Here is an 18476-nt window from a genome sequence, read left to right as displayed (position 1 = left end):
CAGCTTGTCAGCAGTCTCAGGAGTGTGAGGCACATGGGTGAGACTGTTCTCTGCTGGGTGGGACACTGGGCCCACCTCGGTCTCCTGCTTCCAGCAAGATCCCTTGTGAGTCCCATCCTGGCTGCCACACAACCTCCTCTCTCCTCACCGGGCTTACCTCCTTCTGCTGGGACTATGGCTCTGCTACCCTCTGTCCCCTATCCTTCCTTCCCTTCCTCAAGTATTTATTGTGCACCTACTGTGTGCTGTGCATCTTGTCCTGTACCCTTCCTCTCTCTCATGGGACAAGACCGCCAATACTGACCTGGAGGAAACAAACCTGTAAGCAATCAAGTAGGAAGTTACAAGAAGCGGTAAGACTTTTGAGGGGAATTAAAATGAGGTGGTAGAGCACCGGCCCGTGGCTCACTTGGGAGAGTGTGGTGCTGATAACACCAAGGTCACGGGTTTGGATCCCTGTATAGGGATGGCTGGTTAGCTCACTTGGGAGAGCGTGGTGCTGACAACAGCAAGTCAAGTGTTAAGATTCCCTTACCAGTCATCTTTTAAAAAAAGTAAAATAAAATGAGGTGGCAGGATACAGAGTAGTGGGGACAAGCATTAGCTGGGAGGTCAGGGAGCTGGGACTATGGAGGTAATGTCTGAGCTGAGTCCTGAAGAAGGAAGCAGGTGGACATGGCCTTGGGGATGACTTGGGACGCATTGCAGGCAGAGGACACAGCATGTGCAAAGGCCCTGTGGTGGGATGAGCCTGGAGCATTTGACGAGCAGCGAGGAGGCCATGGCTAGAGTGAGGTTAACAAGGAAGAGATGGATGAAAAGGGGACAGGAGTTTACAGAGGCCGGGCATATGGGGCCTTTGGGGCTGGGGGAGGAGAGAAGGTGTTATTTTGAGGGTGATAGCACTTTGGAGCAAGATAATGACATGACTGAGTTTTAATTTTCAGAAGCTTAGAAATGGCTTCTGTGGGGACCGTGGTGGTAGAGTTGGGCCAAGGCAGCAAGAGAAACCAGGCCCGGATGCGGTGGGAGCTGCGAGGACTTCTAACGGGTACATTTGACCTCCTCCTGCTCCTGCTCACACACCCTCTGTGGCTCCCCATCACCCTTGGGGGAGTCCCAGCTCCTCTGCTCCACTGGATTGAATAGTGTCCCCACAAGAATTCCTGTCCACCCAGAACCTCAGAATATGGTTTTATTTGGAAATAAGTCTTCATAGATGGAATTAAGGTAAAGACCAAGAATAGGTCTTGGATTAGGGCAGGCCTTAAATCCAATGACTAGTGACCTTATAAAAAGAGGAGAGGACACAGACACACAGCGAGAAGGCTATGTGATGATGGAAGCAGAGACTGAGTGACACAGCCACAAGCCGAGGAACCCTAAGTACTGCCAGCAACTCCCAGCCAGGAAAGAGGCCTGAGACAGATGCTCCCTCAGCGCCTCCAGAAAGAGCCAGCCCTGCTGACACCTTGGTTTGGGGCTTCTGCTCTCCAAAACGGAGGGAATCAAATCCTGTTGTTTTAATTCACCCAGCTTATGGTTATTTATTATGGCAGCCCTAGAAACTATGTGCATGGGACACACAGTCAAATGCTTGATTAGTCTCATGAGGGGTCATATCATACAATCCCTATCACCGGGTGAAGGGAGGATGAGGTGAGAGAAAGGGTTGAGGTTGGATCAAGGCCTCTGTGGTTATCATTCAGACATTTATGTATTGTGCCCACCATTCTAGAGCCTTGAGGTTAAGAATGCACATGGGTTAGAATGCAGCCTTGTAACACCAAGGTCACAGGCTCAGATTCCCATACTGGCCAGCCACCAAATAAAAAAAAAGACTCCCGTGGGCCTTGGTAGAGAGCTGGGTTCAAGTCCCACACTTAGCTATTCCCAACCTGTGGGACCTTGGCAAGCAGCCCTCTCCCTGGGCCTCATTTTCGCTGCTTTACATTGTGATGACTCTCAAGCTGTTATTAAGCTCCCATAAGTAGGTCCATGGCTGCCAGGGTAAAAGCCCACACAGGGACTGACCTGGGATTGTTTCTTTTTCTAAAGAAAACACAAGATGCTGCTTAGATTATTTATTGACTGTTGGGGAGACAGCAGGAAGGGGAGTCACAATCCAGGGAGGGCAGCATCTGGGGCTCCTCCAGGGTGAGGACATTTGGCCCTCAGTGTCTGGCATCTTTGTAAAACAAAGGACCCTTCAAGTCAGGGTTGGGGTGTGTTTTATTCCCCAGTTGACTCCACAGTATACAGATGGCACTGGCTTGGGGTAGGTAGTGGAAATCAACAGTCCCCCCAGATGTGGGACTTTATGGTGCTGTGTGGACTCAAGAGCTCACCAGATCAGGCCCCTCTGGGCCTTGGTCTCCCTTGGCTGTCCCCAAGGAAAGGTCAGTGGGGACAGAGAGTCAGTAGGTCTTGTTGGGTGCAGCCACTGAGGCAGCAGTGGCGTGCAGGGTTGATGGCAGCTGCTCGGTGGTGGCGATGATGGTGAGAGGCCTGGGGTAGGGGCTGTGGATCAGGTACCAGGGCGGGGTCCCCATCAGCCACCAGCCCATGGAGGAGATGTCGTCCCTCCATCCACTGCAGCAGCTCACCTGAGGACAGAGTGAGAGTGACTCACCAAACACATCATGCACACAAATAAAAACACTGAGCACTTATTAAGCACCTAATGTATACCGGTCATTTATTTAATCCCCTCATCCACTCCCAACTCATGTCCACACTCACGTTCCCCAGCTGTGCACACCCCACATGCCACCTGCGAGCCTCAAGCCCTGTGCAGGGAGCATCAAGGTTCCTGGAGCTGCAGACACTGCCCCTTTTCCCAACGGGCCCGAGGAAACACGAGGCACCCAGACCTGGTCAGAGACAGACCCACAGACTTCATGATGCAGAGGAGGCAGGTGACATATGAGCATGCACATGAGAGCGGGAAGTAGATACACAAGGACTACAGCCCTGTGTGTACACACAGGGACACACTCACCCCGTAGTGGCAGGGGGGCATGCACGTATGTAACTCACGAGTGCACAAACCTGTAGCCACACCCTGCACCAGGGCCAGGACTAGGGGAAGGAGGGGGAAGTACCAAGAAAAGCAGCAATCAAGACGAATATTTTAATGCAATACTTTTAAAAATCAAAATTAAGGCAAACGTTTATGAAGACCAAATGTTGACATTTTAAGTAGAGGACCCCACAGTGCACTTGGCAGGGCTCTGCCACGCTCGCTCAGCCCGGTGCCGGCGCAGCGGGGACTCGCCCTCCATGGGCTCTGTCACCCGTGGGTGAGGACGCCGCCTGGCAGGCGAGCCGTGAGGTCAGCGTGCGCCCGCCAGCACCTGCCCGACTTGGGTACCCCGGAGCACAGTCCCCGCCCGCCCTGACTCACGGTCGCCACCAGCCGCGGGCCTCCCGGCCTCAGGGGACCAGCGCGGTCCCCCGCACACGTGCACCAGCGCACGCACGAAGTGATGGCCACACAGCTGCTCGCGCGCTCCTGGGGTGGGCGAGGGACCCAGTGCCAGCACCAGCGCCGGGCCCAGCAGCACCAGTGCCCAGGCGGGCAGACGAGCGTCCATGGCTGTGGGAAGCTCCCGGCCCTGGCGGGGACCCCCTTATAGGTGCCTGGACCGCCCCAGCTGGGGTCCTTGGCGGGAGGACAGAGCGTTCCGCAGGAGGGCTGGGGAGAAGGTCAAGAGTGAGGTCAGGGCGAGGGTTCCTGTCCCTGTGCCACGACCTTCGGTGTACCTCCGCCAAGGGGCGCACTGGTTGAGGGGTCTGTTTTTTAAAAAGTGAGGGCTGGCCGGGTCGCTCAGTTGTTAGAGTGTGGCGCTGATAACACCAAGGTCCGGAGTTCCACCCCTGTACCAGCCAGCCGAAAAAAACAAAAAATGGTGAAATAGATAGCTGAAAAATAATAATCCTGGGGGAAGTCGGGGGGAGGGGACAGAGAGGGCATCCTCGGAGACCAGGAATGTTCAGAACTTTATTGTCCCTATTACTGCACAAATAAGAAAACTGAGGCTCAGAGAGAGGACTCTAGACTCACCCAAGGTCACAGGGGGCTGAGCAGAGCCCAGGTCCAAGGCCCCTGACCCCCAGAGTAGGGGGTGACCCGCAGCTCTGCCTCCCCTACACCGGGGTCTTCTAAGGCTGGGCAGGGGCTGGAGCACCCAGAATAAAGCAGGATTTATTTTGTCAGCCTCTGCTTTGTGTCAGCCTGGCGCCCAGGGGAACTTATGGCTCTGTTTTACCAAGGAGGGAAACTGAGGCAGAGAGAGGGGAGGACACTTGACCCAGGCAGGGGAAAACCTGGCCTGGAACCTGGTCTTGCTTGACACCAGAGCAGCCCCCTCCCCCTTTCCACCTTTCTGGGGCTAAGAGAGCAGGGACAGAGATCTCTGTCTCTGTCTGTCTCTGAGTCTGTCTCGGCTTCTCTCAGCTTCCCTCTGTTTCTCTCCTTTTCTCTCTCTCCCTCTGTCACTCTCCATATCTTCTCAGCAGTCCCGAGGTGCACAGGGGGATCTGGCCTGGCCCCCACAATGTTGGTTCCCTCCAATGCTCAATGTTGGTACCGTCACTTCCCCCAACTTGGCCTTGCCCTCTGATCCCCCAGAGCAGACTGTTCTTTCCACCCACCAAGAGCCTGTAATCAGCTTCCTCGGGATGGAGCCAAGGCCAGCAGCTGGGGCTGGGGGTGGGGGTGGGAGGAGATCTGTCCTCAAGGGCCCTTCCCACCTGTCCCTCCCCTGCCAGCCTGCCCTGAGGCCCCCACAGTGGTCCCAGAGAGGTCTCTGACCCACAGCCGTAACCCCATCCCTCCCAACTCACACACCCTCTGAGGGTCTTCACCACCCTAAGTTCAGCAACAAACCATCATTTCCACTGAAATCCTTTATTCATTCAACGAACACTCCCAGAACCCATTCCATGCCCACCCATGCTGAGGCCTCAGCCCAGCCTCCAAGGGGCTCAAGGTGGGGGGAGACAGAGCTGGACCCCAGCCCCAGGGTCAGAGTCGGGCTGGAGGGAAGGACAGGGCTGGGATCATGATGCGGGTACACCAAGGGAAGGCTGCCGGGACACGACAGCTGAGGTTTTGAGAGATGAACAGGAGTTTTCCAAGGAGGTAAAAAAAGCTTTGCAGGACGGTGAGGAGAGTAGCAGGAGGTTCACCTGCACAAGGTGCCTCTCACCGGGAAGCTGACTTCATGGCCATGGCCACAGGCCAGCTCTGTGCATTTCACAGGAGATGGAGCTGAGACCCAGAGAGGGAAAGCAACTTGTCCACCATCACAGAGCGTGGAAGTAACAAAACCGCGGGCTCCAACACCTGGGTTCTTAACCTCCACACTCTGAACCTCCTCACCCTCAATGCACTATTTCCTCTGCCAGAAATGCCTTTCCTTCCCTGACTGCCTGAAAAGCTCCCGCCAGGCTCTTGTGTCATCCCTTAGTGACCCTTGGAGGGTCAGGACAGGAGGGCCCCCACTGTACAGGTGGGGAAACTGAAGTGTGGAGACACTCAGCTACAGTTAGGGGGACTGAGACCCCAGACTCCCCTGCTTCCTTACAGGATCCCAAACAGACACATGGGCTCCCCCAAAAAGCAAATTCCCAACCATGGCAACTGTTCTTGCCCTTGGCTTCCTCCAGCGAGAGAGAGATGGGGGAGAACTCTGACATCATATATTTAAAGCTATGTTAATATCCCCATTGGAACGAAGACAGGAGATTCAGGGCCTGATAGCGAGAAAATGGGAAGATGGGAGAGACTTAAATTTGGTCCCTTGGGAATGGTTACAAACCAACCTGAGGCAGTCCTCACCCCTGCCCTCTCTCTTCTTGGGGCTGAAAGCTTGGTGTCTGCAAGGCAGCCTGGACCAGCTCTTGGCTCAGCTAAGGGCCATCCAGCCTCAGTGGGACGGGGCTGTGCTGAGCCTCCATGCCTGGCATAAGCAGCAGCTGTGCCAGTTTGGACTCAACCCTCTGGATCTTTGAACACTGCCAGCCTCTGATATCTGGGGCTCTCTGAGTCCCCAGCAACAAAGCTTCTTGCTGTAGAACTATAAAAAAAGAAATGTGGTCCCTGTTTCTTCAGGGCTGGGCTCAGGAGGCAGATCCACTGATGGATCTGCCTTGAATTTTTACAAGTTCCAAAGACCATGAGGTTGACATTGCTCCGCAAGCCAGGGGAGCCCCCCAAATGCAATGTCATTTGCCACCAGGAGGTCTCCCTGAAGCAGAGGACCCTCATGAAGCCTCTGAGGCCCAGAGAGGGGCAGCTCTCGGCCCAAAGTCACACAGCCAGTCAACAGAGACCAAATCCAGAGGTCTGTGTGTGGGAGACATAAAAAGGACAGGGAGTGGGGTTTGCCCCCAGGATGTGCAGGGAAGGCGTGGATCTCACCCTTCCCCCCGCCAGCTGCTATCCCTGGCTCCCACTCCACAATGCGTCCAGCTGAGGGCCCAAGGTGCTGAATGATGGCCGGTCCTGTGGGTTAGGGGCCCAGCACAGCTTCATGAGCTCATGAACCTGAGGGATGAGAGAAGATAACGGAGTCATGCCCGAGCAGTCAAAAGGACATGACTCCCATTCAGCTTAAAAACAGATTCCATTTCATCTCTGCTCCAAAACCTCCTATGGCTCCCTATGGATCTTAGAACAAAATCTTGACCCCTCCCCTGATGCCCTCCGTCCAACATCTCCCTCCATCCCACATCCCCCCCAGCTCATTTGTCCCACACAGTAACACCCGCCTCCCTCTCACTGTTACTTAAATGCCCCAAGCCCACTCCCACCTCAGGGCCTTTGCACCTGCAGTATCCTCCATTGGGAATGCCCCCGCCCCCAAGCTTTACCCGTGGGTGGACTCCTCTTCCGCAGGCATCACCCCCTCTGAGAGGCCCTCCTTGACCACCCCGGCTCCATCATTTCAGCACTAGAATGTTCTTGTTAATGTCCTGGTTACTGGGAGGACAGGGTAGTACCTGTCCTCCCCTGCTGGGTCCCTGGCACCCAGTACAGGGCCTGACACACAGTTGGTATTCAATAAATGTTTGTGGCCTGAGTGAATTAACTTATGAATGATCAACCGCATGTGGGACACTTCCACAAAAGTTAGGATTATAAACCGTAAGAGTCACCACCGTTGTGGAGTGCCGGCTGTGTGCTGGGCTCTGAGCTGAGCACGCACAGGCTTCCTTAGTCTTATCTCCCACCCTATAAGGCGTTATTATTCCCATTTTGGAAATGGGTAAACGGAGGCTCTGAAAGCGTTAGTGACTTGCATACAGCGCGAGAGTGGCCAAGTCCGGGCCAGGATCCCCTTCAGCCTCAAACCGCAGTCTACGCTTTCGATCAAGAGACAAAGGCAGTGGAGAAGCCCAGAGGCGCCAGCTGGCCTGCGCCAGACCCTGGGCGAATCTACGGGCTAGGAAACTGAGGCCGGCCCTGCAGCGCTCACCTCACCGGGGCAGGCAGGAGGTGCCGGCAGCCTCTGGCCCTCGGCCAACAGCTCCAGGAGGCGGCAGAGGGCGGGGGCGTCTCGCTCGCATCCCATCATCCGCAAGAACTCCTGGGGGCAAGGGGGAGCGCCCGTGGTGGGGGAGGGGCCATCCGCGATGGAGGGGGGAGGGGCCGCCCGAGGGGGGGTGTCGGCCATAGTGCAGGGGGAAGGGGGAGGGTCACCGATGATGGGGGGCCACCTACGATGTGGAGGGTCAGCGTGGTGAAGGAGGGTCCTCCCCACTGGGGCCTACGGTGCTGGGACTAGGAGGCCCCCGAGCAAAATAAGGACGCAGGATGGGGACTGGCCACGAGGGGGCTGGAGGTCCAGGGGTGCCGACTCACGGCCGAGGGGCTGCAGCTTTTGTCGCTGTAGGTGAAGAGCTCGTACAGGACGACCCCGAAGCTCCAGACATCTGACTGGCGCGAGAAGATGTTGTCTGACAGGGACTCGGGGGCGTACCTGGCGGGGGACAGGGTGGGTCTCGAGATGCGAGAGTAGGGCAGAGGACAGGAAACGGGTACCATTGGAACGGGGAACGGGTCGGGGTAGGTGGGGGCTGGAAGAAGGTCAGTCCCGGCCTCGGAGTCTCAGTTTCCTTGATTGTGGGATGAGGGGATTCTCCGACCCTGTGATGCGCCTGGGCAGAGCCACAGCTTTGGGCGGGGAAGGGCGGGGCAGGGGCGGGGCCAGAGCCGTGGGCGGAGTGGGGGTGGGGCTAGAGCTGGGGGAAGGGCGGGGCTGAGCCTGGGGCGAGAGCAGGGCAGCGGGAGCGGGGCAGGGCCGGGCGTGGGTCCCCACCAGAAGATGGGGCTCTGGCCCGGCTCGCGGACCACGTAGTAGTCTTTGTCCAGGGGCAGCAGCTTGGCTAGGCCAAAGTCGGCGATCTTGACATGCGCCTCATTCTCCACGAGGATGTTCCGGGCGGCCAGGTCGCGGTGCACGCAGCGGCGGGAGCCCAGGTACTCCATGCCCTGTGGGTGGGCGGGGTGGGCATGTAGGGGGACCCCAGGCCGGGACCCCAACCCTAACCTGGAATGCAACCCCCACCCCAACCCAAACCCCAAGCCTAACCCTACCCCCTGACCCATCCTCCCCTGCAGTTCTGACTCTGAGCGCTAACGTTATCAATCCCACCCCCAACCCCACCTGGGCCCCAAACTTCACCGCTCAGCCTTCACCACGACCTCCACGCAGACCCCCGCCCACGCCGAGCCCGCTGAGCCCCGGGGCTCCCACTCTCTCTCGACCGCCCCGCACCTTGCAGATCTGAGAGGCGTAGAGCAGGAGGCGGCTGGCGTCCAGGCGCGCGCGATGCCGCTGCAGGAAGTCGCGCAGGCACCCGCTGGGCAGGTACTCCATGACAAGCCGCAGGCTCTGACGGCCTGGGGGAGGTGGGCGGTATCACCGAGGAGGCCGGCCCTGACTACTACTCCTATTCTACCCCCAACCCCCCGCACAGTGGGACCTTGTGTCCCTCCCGGCCTCAGTGCTTCTGTCTGTAAAATGGGAACGGCGACAGTGACACTCGCTAATATCTCTTGAGCACCTTCTACAATGCACCTTCTACCCTGATTCGTTTAAACAGTGACCCATTTTTCAGCTGGTGAAACTGAAGCTCAGAGAGGCCAAATCACCTGCTCAAGTTTGCCCAACTGATAAGGGGTAGAGTCAGGATTGGAACTCATGATCAGTCTGAACGTGGATAAACACGATTGTTAATAACAGCACCCCTGGTGGTGACGTTCCTAGCCCATCTAAAACGGCACTGCAAGAGGATGAGGACGTGCAATCAAAAAGCACCCCTTCACCCATCCCAGAGGTGGCTCACCCGGGCCGTAGCTGACACCGCGGTACTTGACGATAAAGTCACTGTGCAGCGCTTTGAGGATCTGGATTTCCCTCTGGAAGTCTCTCTGCTGGTCTGGCCCGCTGTGCTGCAGCTGCTTCACGGCCACCAGAGCGCCTGTGTTGTCGCCCAGTGGGTCATACCGGCACAGCTCCACACTGCCAAAGTTGCCCTGGGGGATGGCAGGGATGGGCTGGTGTCCAGGTGCCTGGATGCTGCCCTGCCCCCTCCAGCCCAGCCCACCTCACCTTGCCCAGCTGCGAGATGTACTTGAGGTGTCTCTCCTCGAAGATCGTAGGGTCCTGGCAGGCATAGAGCTGCGCGCCATTCCACAGCCCGTCACGGGGTGCCAGGGCACCCGGTGAGGGGTCGGAAAGGAGCTCATAATCTGGGGGACACGGGCAGTAGTGAGTAGCACATCTCATCCTGGACCCCACTCCTCAGCTGATTTGCTGTGTAACCTTGGTCTGCACACTTAACCCTCTCTGTGCATTATGGCAGGGCCACTGCAAGCCAAAGGGTACCTTGTGGAAACTGGAAAAAGGCAGCCTCCTTGTGCAGTGCACACCCTGTGCAATGTCACATGGCTTCGGAGACCCCATTTCCCAGGTTCCACTGCTATGAGATGTGGTCACATGACTGACCTTGGGCTGATGGGCAAGACATTCTGGGAGCCCCCTAGTCCTCGCTCATGGAAACCTAGCAAGGGAACCTCCACACTCTCTCTCTCTTCTTTGCAAAGGATCCAACAGGGACCCAAGGCCATGGGTAGGTGGAGCCACAAAGTGAGAGATGCCCGTGGACCTGGACACCCTCATTGAATGTGAACTAAATATCACCATTTTGAATCTTGAGCCAAGAGGTCTGTTTCTTACAGCAGCTGTCACAGCTCACACTGACTGTTACAGTCACCGACCACTCCAACCTCTCCAGGCATGAAGGGCAGGCTCTGCGTGCAAACCTCGAACTCCTCCCACTGGGCCCAAACGACATGCTGGCCCTGCCCACCCTGCCTGGCCGGTGGGCACCTGACGTGATGAGGCTGTTGAGGTCCCGGATGACAGCTCGGAAGGACGGCCTCTGGCCCGGCTCATAGGCCATGCACTGTTGGATCAGCAAGGCCAGCTCTGTCCACTTGGGGGCTGGCAGCTGCTGCCGTTTCTCGTAAAACTGGAGTTTCTGAAGGCAGGAAGAGGGGCTGATTACCCCCAGCCCACCAGACCCGCCCAACCTCCCCCAGCTGGACTTCAGTCCACGATTCTGTCACATGGGAGCTCTCAAGACCAATGCCAGGTGGGGGCTCTGACCTTGGCGGGATCCAGGGTGCTGATGGGCATGGTGACTCCGCTGAACACCTCCCAGACTGTGGCACCAAAGCCCCACTTGTCAGCTTCCAAGCCAAGCATCTGGGCCTCCTGAAGACACTCAGGGGCTACCCAGGGGATTCTGTCGGTGAGCACTGAGGGGGGAGGGATGGGGTCAGGATCCACTTTCTTGTCTTGCTAGACCCCTCCCTCCTCCACCCCTGGGCACTTACTCTCCAAGCTCAGCACAGTAGGGCTGACCCCAGGGTCACTCAGCTTGATAAAGGGTGGGCTCCCATCAGCCCCCTCCCGAGCCAGGAGCACCTTCCGAGCTGAGACATTGCCATGGGGGAGGCCTTTGTCCTCCTAAGTGGGCCAGGCATAGGGAGATGCCAGGAAGGGTTGGATGAATGAACAGTCCATTTGACAAACTCCTATACATCCTTCCAAGCCCACCTGTGCTGCTCAAAGCTGTTCCAGCATCCTCTCTAGGCTCCTGGCATCCTGTCTTACCCCCTCTACTCCATCCCCTATGCCGTGTCTCTCCCCTTCTCAAACACTGTCCCCTACCCTGTGTCCCCTTCTCAAACACTGTCCCCACTGCCTTCCAGACAAAGTCAAAGCTCCTCAGCCTGGCGTTCAAGGCCCTTGCTTGCTCTTCCCATGAGCTTCTCTTCCACACCTTCAACCCTGGTCTCCCGCCAACTAAACTGCCTGAGGGGTCCCAGGACGTGTGACACACGTTCTTTGCCCGGTCTGTCCTCTCAGGCTGACATGCCCTCCTTCCTTTCTCCTCTCAATGAACTCCTACTCAACCTTCAAGACCCCAAGTCCAATGCTATCTTTTTCGGAAACCCTCCCCCTGCCAGGCCTCATCACTCGCTACTCCCCACCACCCTACCCAATACCCATGGATGCACCGTTGTTCCCTTGCAGGGCTCTCACCCTCCTCAGCCTAAAATGCCCTCCCCTCACACACTTATCAACTCCTGCCCATGCGACAGAGCCCACCCCTAATTCCCCCTCCACCCAGAAGAAGCCTTTCCTGGGAATGGAGGGTGGCAGAAGAGCACCCACCAGATAGTTGAGGGCATAGGCCAGCTGTTTGACCACCTGCAGCTTCCAGCTGGCTGGCACCAGGTGGCCACGCTTGCGCAGATATGTGTCTATTGCTCCCAGGTGTACAAATTCCTGCACCATGGTGCCTGGTGGCGGTAGGGAGGGGCAGGGTTGGTGGGCAGAACTGCACTTGTGGTCAGCAGTCTCTGCCCCCAGCCCACCCCCACGGGTCTCTCAAACTCTCAGCTCTGTCCCCTTCTCCATCCTTACACTACGTGCCCCTCCTCCCCACTCCCATCTCTGAACTATTTGCCTAAAATGCTCTCTCTCTAGCTCACTTCCAAGCCTCTGCATGTTGCATCCTCTGCCTCAAATACCCGTTTTCTGGGTCAGTCTGACTTGAGATAATTCTGGGGTTGGGTACGGATGGGAGCCTGGAGCTGCTGCCCAAGGAATGATCATCGAGGGACATGAGTACAGGATGAGGGACCCTGGTGGGCATTGGGCTTAGTGTACTGCTGGTGCTGCCATGTACAGGCTCAGTAGAGAGGCAGGAAGAGCAGCCTGGGCTTGACTGAGGCAGGGTTGGGGTGCAGGGGGTCTCTCACTGTCTCCGGCCATGCACACGCCATGGAGCAACACGAGATGCTGGTACGAAACTTGGCTCATCAAACTCGCTGCTTCCAGGAATGACTAGGGAGGGGAGAGAGAAGATGCTCTGGTTCCTCCCACTCCAGGAACAGACTGGGGATCCCACACTTGGTGCTCACTGGCCTGCCTCCAAAGGAGACCTGGCCACAAGCCTCCTTTGGCCCTGGAGTCCTCCATCAGTGCACACAGCACTCAATCTTGATTCTCTGATGGGAGTGGAGGTCCCACCACAGTCCACCTTGAATCTCTCACATGGAAGTGGAAGATTCCAGCTTTGAGAAGGGCTCAAGTCTTTCCCCGTGTGAAGCAGCCCCTGCCGATATCTTCACCTGCGTCACTCCCCTCTGCTCCTTTACCTTCTCCTCTCCAGCCACTGGCCTCCTTGCTGCCCCTTAAATACACCAGCCCAGCCCAGCCTCAGGACCTTTGCACTGGCGCTTCCCTCCACCAGGGTGCCTTTCATCTGCATCTGAAATCCCTGCTCTTTTCCTATTTCATGGTTCAGAGAGGCTGTGGCTACACTTGTGTTGTTTTAAGACCCTGTGTGTTTTTTGCTTTGTTTTTTTTTTTTAAAAGATGACCGGTAAGGGGATCTTAACCCTTGACTTGGTGTTGTCAGCACCATGCTCACCCAGTGAGCAAACCGGCCATCCCTATATGGGATCCGAACCCGTGGCCTTGGTGTTATCAGCACCGCACTCTCCCGAGTGAGCCACAGGCCGGCCCCAGACCCTGTGTGTTTTGAAATTTCTCTGAACCCACGACCCCCTCTCCAGCCAGCCCTGACCCTAAAGGTCTGGCCACACCCCGCTCACCTCCGTGCAATTTTTGTGTGTGGCGTCCATAACTTTCAGCAGCACCTCGGTCTTGCGGGCTTCTCCATCCACAGCCTCGTGGCGACAGCCCCGGTAAATCTTGGTGAAGGACCCGTGGCCCAGGTTCTCATGCTGGAGGGCGAGGGGACATCAGGAGAGGCCAGTGAGGTGACTCCTGTGGGATCCCAGCCCCCATTCATGGCCCAAGAAGAGCACAGGCACTGACCCCATTTTACAGATGGGGAAACAGAGGTAAAGGAAGGTTACAGCACGTGTCTGAGGCCACAGAGCAGAGGCAGATGTAGACCCGAGTCTCTGGACCCCAGACTGAGGTCTCCCCATCTCCTGGGGCCCCTTACCCACTCCAGGCTGTCAGCGGGAATCTTATGGAACGTCATCTGACTCAGCTGGCATTGAGACTGGGGCTGAACAGGAGATGACGTGGATGGGCTGCAACCCCTCCGGACCACAAGCAGATTGGACTTTTCTATGGGAAGGGGGTGAGTGAGACAATCAGAGGTCAGAGGAGAAAAATCCCCAAGGGTCAGCTCACTCCCTGTCTTAGTTTGGGGTACCCCAGAAGCTAGCCCTGAGATGAGGACTTCAGGGCACATGGTTTATTTGAAAGGAGACCACAGGAAGCCCCCGCAGGAATTGGGGGCAGGAATTGGGGACGTGAGCAGCAAGGGGAGGAGCCCTGCAGGGGGTGCCAGTGAGCAGGCGACACTGTAGAAAACTAGGGCTCAGTCCTACTAGGGACTCTGGAAGACTCTAGAAAGCTTACACCTCAGAGATGTCCCATTAGAGGGATTTGCCTGACAGTGAAATTCACCCGGAAAAAGCAAGAGATGGAGATAGACTAAATGCTAGTGACATCACTCAGATCTGTGTCTGAATCTAGCTATACCTGAAGGTAACACTCCGTCCTATGAGCCAGTAAATCATCTTTTCTTCCCTAAATCACCTTGACCTGCAATTTCTGCCACTTGCCACCACACAAAAGCTGTTCCAGACATAGAGAGTCAGGGCCCCAGATGCATCACTTAGCTCAGGGGAGAGGGTGTGCTCACCTTTAGGTCTGGGGGTGCAGCAGGAGGTGAGGTTCAGTGTGACCCCATCTATGTGCAGCCCACCATCCCAGCAGGCTGCCAGGAGCTCTCGAAGACTACTGTGGGGCCGGCTGAGGCCAACCAAGGAGAAGGCTCCCGTGGGGTCACGCCGAATGAGGCAGCCTTTGTAATCAGGGCCAAGGGAGGTCTGCAAAGGGGAGTGGTCCCTTAGTAGGAGTGGGCAGCACCTTCCCCCTAATTCCCTCTCCCTCAAGCACCAAAGCTCATTCCAGTCTCCAGGCCTTTGCATATGCTGTTCCCTACACTGGGAATGCCTTTCCCTACCTCTTTTTCAGGGAGCAAATGCTGACTCATCTTTCAGACCTCAGGTCAAATGCCACCTCCTCCAGGAAGCCCTCCCTGCCCTCCTGCCCCTAGCAGTGGACCGACCTGGACACAGACAGTGAGGAGGAAGCTGTCGAAGTCCTGGGGGCTGCGGCGGAGAACGTAGGAGCCAGGAAGTGAGCCCCCAGTCTTAAGCTTGTCGATGGCAAAGTCCAGACTGTGCGGAAAGGTGAGAGGGAGCAGAAGGGACAGAGTCAAAGACAGAGAGAGAGAGAGAGAGAGACACGGGCAGAGAAACAAAGCCAGGCCTGGGTTTGAATTCTGGTCCCTCTGAAGCCCTGGGACCCTCGCCATAAAACATCCCTCCCCATTTATAAGATCCGCCAAAAGTCACAGCATCTTTCTGGGAGATTAAACAAGAGGAGGTAGGTGACCTGTCCATCTCCAAGAAATGGCGCCGGAGCCCCAGTGTCAGAGGGAGGGGAGCTGCTGCCCTGGGCAGCAGAAGGGAGGCCCCAGCCTCGTTGAACGCCGATTGTGCACCAGGCGCAGTGAGCCCCTGACCGCTGTTTAGGGCTTCTGGAAGGCGAGGACACTGAGGCCCCCAGCGTGGTTGCAGAAGGCCGGCAGAGGGGGCGGGTGCTTACGTGATGGGGCCATGGCACTGCTCGGCCACCTCCTCCAGCAGCCGCGGCGGCGCCACCTCCTTGCAAAAGTAGTGCTGAGAGTCGGTGGTCAGCCGGAAGTAGCCGTCCACGAGCGCCACGAAGGACAGCGCTTCGGGCAGCCCCGGGAACTCGGCCTCCTGCGTGAGACCCGCATCAGAGCTCATTGCGGCCTGAGGGCGCGGGTCGCGTGTCCCTGCCCTCGAGGTAAAGCAGAAGGGGAAGGGGTCCTGCACCCACCAGGATCTGGTTGTCTGTCCTAGTGACAGTGACCAGGCGGTGCTCCCCGGCCGGGCCAACGCGCGGGGCCTGCTTGATGCTGATGTCCACGATTTCTGGAAAGTCGCAGAAGGGCTGGAGGATCTGGGAAAGAGGGGGAGGGCTGAGGCTGGGAGTCCCCTCCCCTCCGAGCCCCTAATCCTTGGAAGCCAGGACCCCACCAACCCAAGCTCCTGAGCCCCACCCCTCCAGGCCACGCCCACCCACCCCTTTCCCACCTCCACCCTACCAAACCCCGCCCCCTCCATCAACTCCGCCCCTCTCAGTCCCTCCCCCGCCCATCCCCAAACATCTCCCACTCCACCCCTGACAAGCCCCGCCCCCTCTCTGTCCTGCCTCCTTCCTCAACCTTCAGCCCCACCCTGCGGGTGCTCCCTGAGCTCCGCCCACTCCCGCAGTCTCCGCCCTCCTTAAACTCCGCCCCTGCGTTAGTCCCACCTCCTGCACTGGCCCCGCCCAGCGCCCGCCCGCACCTCCTGTTCTCCCGGGCTCCAGGCGATTCCGCTGTCACCAGCCACGCGGAGCAGTCCCGGCCGGTCCTGGCCACCACCAGCAGCCCCTGGCAGGCCCACGCGAAAGGTCTCAGCGGCCCCAGCCGGATCCAGCCGCTCCAGGTCCATGATGTACTTGGCCATGAGCGAGTGCCGGTCGGCCTGGCAGGAGGCCACGCGGCGCAGGGCGCGGCTCACTGTCCTCCGGATACGCCTGCGCGTCACGAAGCTCAGGCCCTGGATCAAGTCGCGCAGGCCGGGGGGCAGGCAGGCCTTGTAACTATGAGAGATGGGGAGTGGCAGCAGGCCCTCAGTGTGGGGAGGGGTCCCAGCAGGAACACACACAAACCCGGACTTTAGCCAAGGGGGCCGGGGTGCAGCCTCCGTGCGGGCACGAGGCACACACGGACACACACTCAGGGTCACGACTGGGGGCAGGACCTTAGTGTGGGAGAGGGCCATTGGCGTCCAAGGATGGACAAGGACACCACGAGCCTTTTAGCTGCTGGAGGCAGGGCCTCCTGTCCAGTTGGAGCCTCTGGCGGGAGGGAGGGCTGGGTATGTGGGAAGCCTGGGTCACATGGACTCACCGCAGGCTTATAGGGGAACCGCAAGGGGAGGCCTGGGCCCTGGCGAAGCCCCGGTGGGCCCACGTTCGCTCGTTCCCAGGCAGAGGCCAGTCCCCACAGCTTGGAGGCCCTCACCTGACAGTCTTCAGCAGCTCCGCGGGCCGCTGGGCCTGCTCACGGGCCATCCGGGCCAAGTCCAGAACCGCCAGGCTGAGACACTCACCCTGCTCCTTGAGGCTGAGGCCCACGGGGAGCCGCCCGCTCACCAGGTCGCTGCGGTGCTGGGGACCAGCCACAGGGAAGGTCAGCCAAGGCCACCCCACCATGAGCCCTGACATTGCCCTGCGGACCCCCAATCCTGGGCTACCACAGGGAGGGTCAGCTGAGGCTCCCCCGACCACAAGCCCTGATATTGCCCTGAAGACCCCCACCCCTAGATCAGGCTCCACGTAGACCCCCTACCTGGGCAAAGAGGTGCTCCAGGACTGACAAGTCAAGGATGGCACTGGCCAGATCCTTGCGGAGCCCGAAGCGGTGGCATTTCTCCAGCCCCAACCAGTTGGGGAAGTAAAACCTGTGAGCAGAAGGGAAACCCTGGGATGAGGGGGCAGCCTGGCTTCAGCTGGGTGGCTGGGTTGGGGAGTGTTGGAGGGGATGGTAGATTCTGCCAAGGCTTCACAAAGCCCAGATTGTGCCCTCAACTTGCTGTGTGACCTTTGGCAAGCGACCCACCCTCTCTGGCGTCAGGTTCCTCATCTGTGAAATAGACAGTGGTCATGCCCTCCCTGGAAGGGGGAGTACCTCGAGGTGCAGGGAGATGATAGAATTGTACGATCTCTGGGGGCTGGGAGGCGCTTCCTACCGGAGCCTGTAGACCAGGACTTGGGTGCCCACGTCCTCCACGGAGAAGATGTGGCTCGGGGGGAACCAGCAGGACAGGTCCTCCGCGGCCAGAGCAAAGAGGGAATGGTAGACGGGCAGGATGCCTATGGGGACAGCCTCATCAACTCCCTCCCAAGTCAACCCGTGTCCCCAGCATTGCTGCCAGCATAACCCCCACATCCTCTTACAGGGCTCTTTCTCACCTTCAGTTTTGACACTGCCCCACCCCTGCTCACACACACTCTGGGGCTCCTTATTACCCTCAGGAGAGAAGCCACACACACAGCCTCCTTCCCAAGCTCCCCCCCACCCCCACACACACATGTCCCCTTCCACTCTACACTTGACCTCATGGATGACCAAGTGTTCCCAATATGCCATCGCACCTCTGAATCTTTGCACAGGTCATTCCCTCTGCCTCAAATGCTCATCCTGTGCACCCTCCTTCCTTACCAAACTCCTACTCATCCCTCAAAGCCCCATCTCAGTGCTGACTCCTGCAGGCAATTATTCTAGTTCCCAATCTGCCCCCTGACCCATAGCCCTGTCCTTCCCTGTGGCCCAGTCCTCTAGAGACCCACTCACTGCTGGCCTTGGCAGCCCGCACGCACAGTTCCTCTGCCGAGTGGTCCCCAAAAGAGAAAGATAGGCGCTGGGGGGGCCCAGGGCCCCGAGGCGGCAGCAGCACATGCAGGGTGCCAGCCTCCGAGGACGAAAGGCTGCAGGAGCGCTGAGAGATCAGGGGCGTCTCTTCACTCGGAGGAGCCATGAGTGCAACCTGCCTGGGGCACAGAGGGAGGCAGCCCCTCAGTCCCAGCCAGAGGGGACAAGTCTTAGGAGCTCATGCACATGGGAGGTTGGAGGGATAGGGGTGGCTGTCATTCCTTGTTGTAGAGGGTTAGAAATCTTGATTCCTATTTGATTATTAGATCGGGTTTTTAGGTAATGCATATATGGGACAAAAGTCCTTGGATAGGAAGCAAGAGCCTACA

The 18476-nt window shown here is 58.0% G+C and overlaps 2 protein-coding genes across 2 annotated transcripts; both read right to left on the bottom strand.

Moving 5' to 3' along the window:
* Positions 1-2400: 2400 nt before the first annotated feature.
* INSL3 (insulin like 3) lies at positions 2401-3596 on the bottom strand. Its single transcript, XM_063108929.1, has 2 exons — positions 3407-3596; positions 2401-2606 (listed from the first exon to the last, which is right to left on the bottom strand). Exons 1-2 carry the CDS (start codon positions 3594-3596, stop codon positions 2401-2403), a joined length of 396 nt encoding a protein of 131 aa, XP_062964999.1.
* Positions 3597-6362: 2766 nt separating this feature from the next.
* JAK3 (Janus kinase 3) lies at positions 6363-18253 on the bottom strand. Its single transcript, XM_063112458.1, has 23 exons — positions 18070-18253; positions 17465-17588; positions 17065-17176; positions 16738-16883; positions 16016-16313; positions 15504-15626; positions 15246-15403; positions 14704-14815; positions 14275-14461; positions 13564-13691; positions 13205-13336; positions 12347-12431; positions 11757-11884; positions 10913-11045; positions 10683-10834; positions 10404-10554; positions 9624-9763; positions 9358-9547; positions 8787-8911; positions 8328-8500; positions 7871-7988; positions 7485-7595; positions 6363-6553 (listed from the first exon to the last, which is right to left on the bottom strand). Exons 1-23 carry the CDS (start codon positions 18251-18253, stop codon positions 6446-6448), a joined length of 3318 nt encoding a protein of 1105 aa, XP_062968528.1. The 3' UTR covers positions 6363-6445.
* Between the last annotated feature and the right edge of the window lie 223 nt (positions 18254-18476).

This window comes from Cynocephalus volans, chromosome 10 (assembly GCF_027409185.1).
Source record: "Cynocephalus volans isolate mCynVol1 chromosome 10, mCynVol1.pri, whole genome shotgun sequence".
In the NCBI taxonomy this organism is placed as follows: Eukaryota; Metazoa; Chordata; class Mammalia; order Dermoptera; family Cynocephalidae; genus Cynocephalus; species Cynocephalus volans.
Note: the sequence above shows the minus strand (reverse complement) of the source record. Positions and strands in the feature narration are given on the sequence as shown.

Coding starts and splice junctions, on each gene's coding strand:
- INSL3 (XM_063108929.1), bottom strand. CDS start 3,596: ATGGACGCTCGTCTGCCCGCCTGGGCACTGGTGCTGCTGGGCCCGGCG. Junction 2,607..3,406: donor GCCCGCGGCTGGTGGCGACC/GTGAGTCAGGGC, acceptor CTCTGTCCTCAG/GTGAGCTGCTGCAGTGGATG.
- JAK3 (XM_063112458.1), bottom strand. CDS start 18,253: ATGGCTCCTCCGAGTGAAGAGACGCCCCTGATCTCTCAGCGCTCCTGC. Junction 13,692..14,274: donor CTGCACCCCCAGACCTAAAG/GTGAGCACACCC, acceptor CCCTTCCCATAG/AAAAGTCCAATCTGCTTGTG. Junction 8,501..8,786: donor ACGCCTCTCAGATCTGCAAG/GTGCGGGGCGGT, acceptor GCCCACCCACAG/GGCATGGAGTACCTGGGCTC.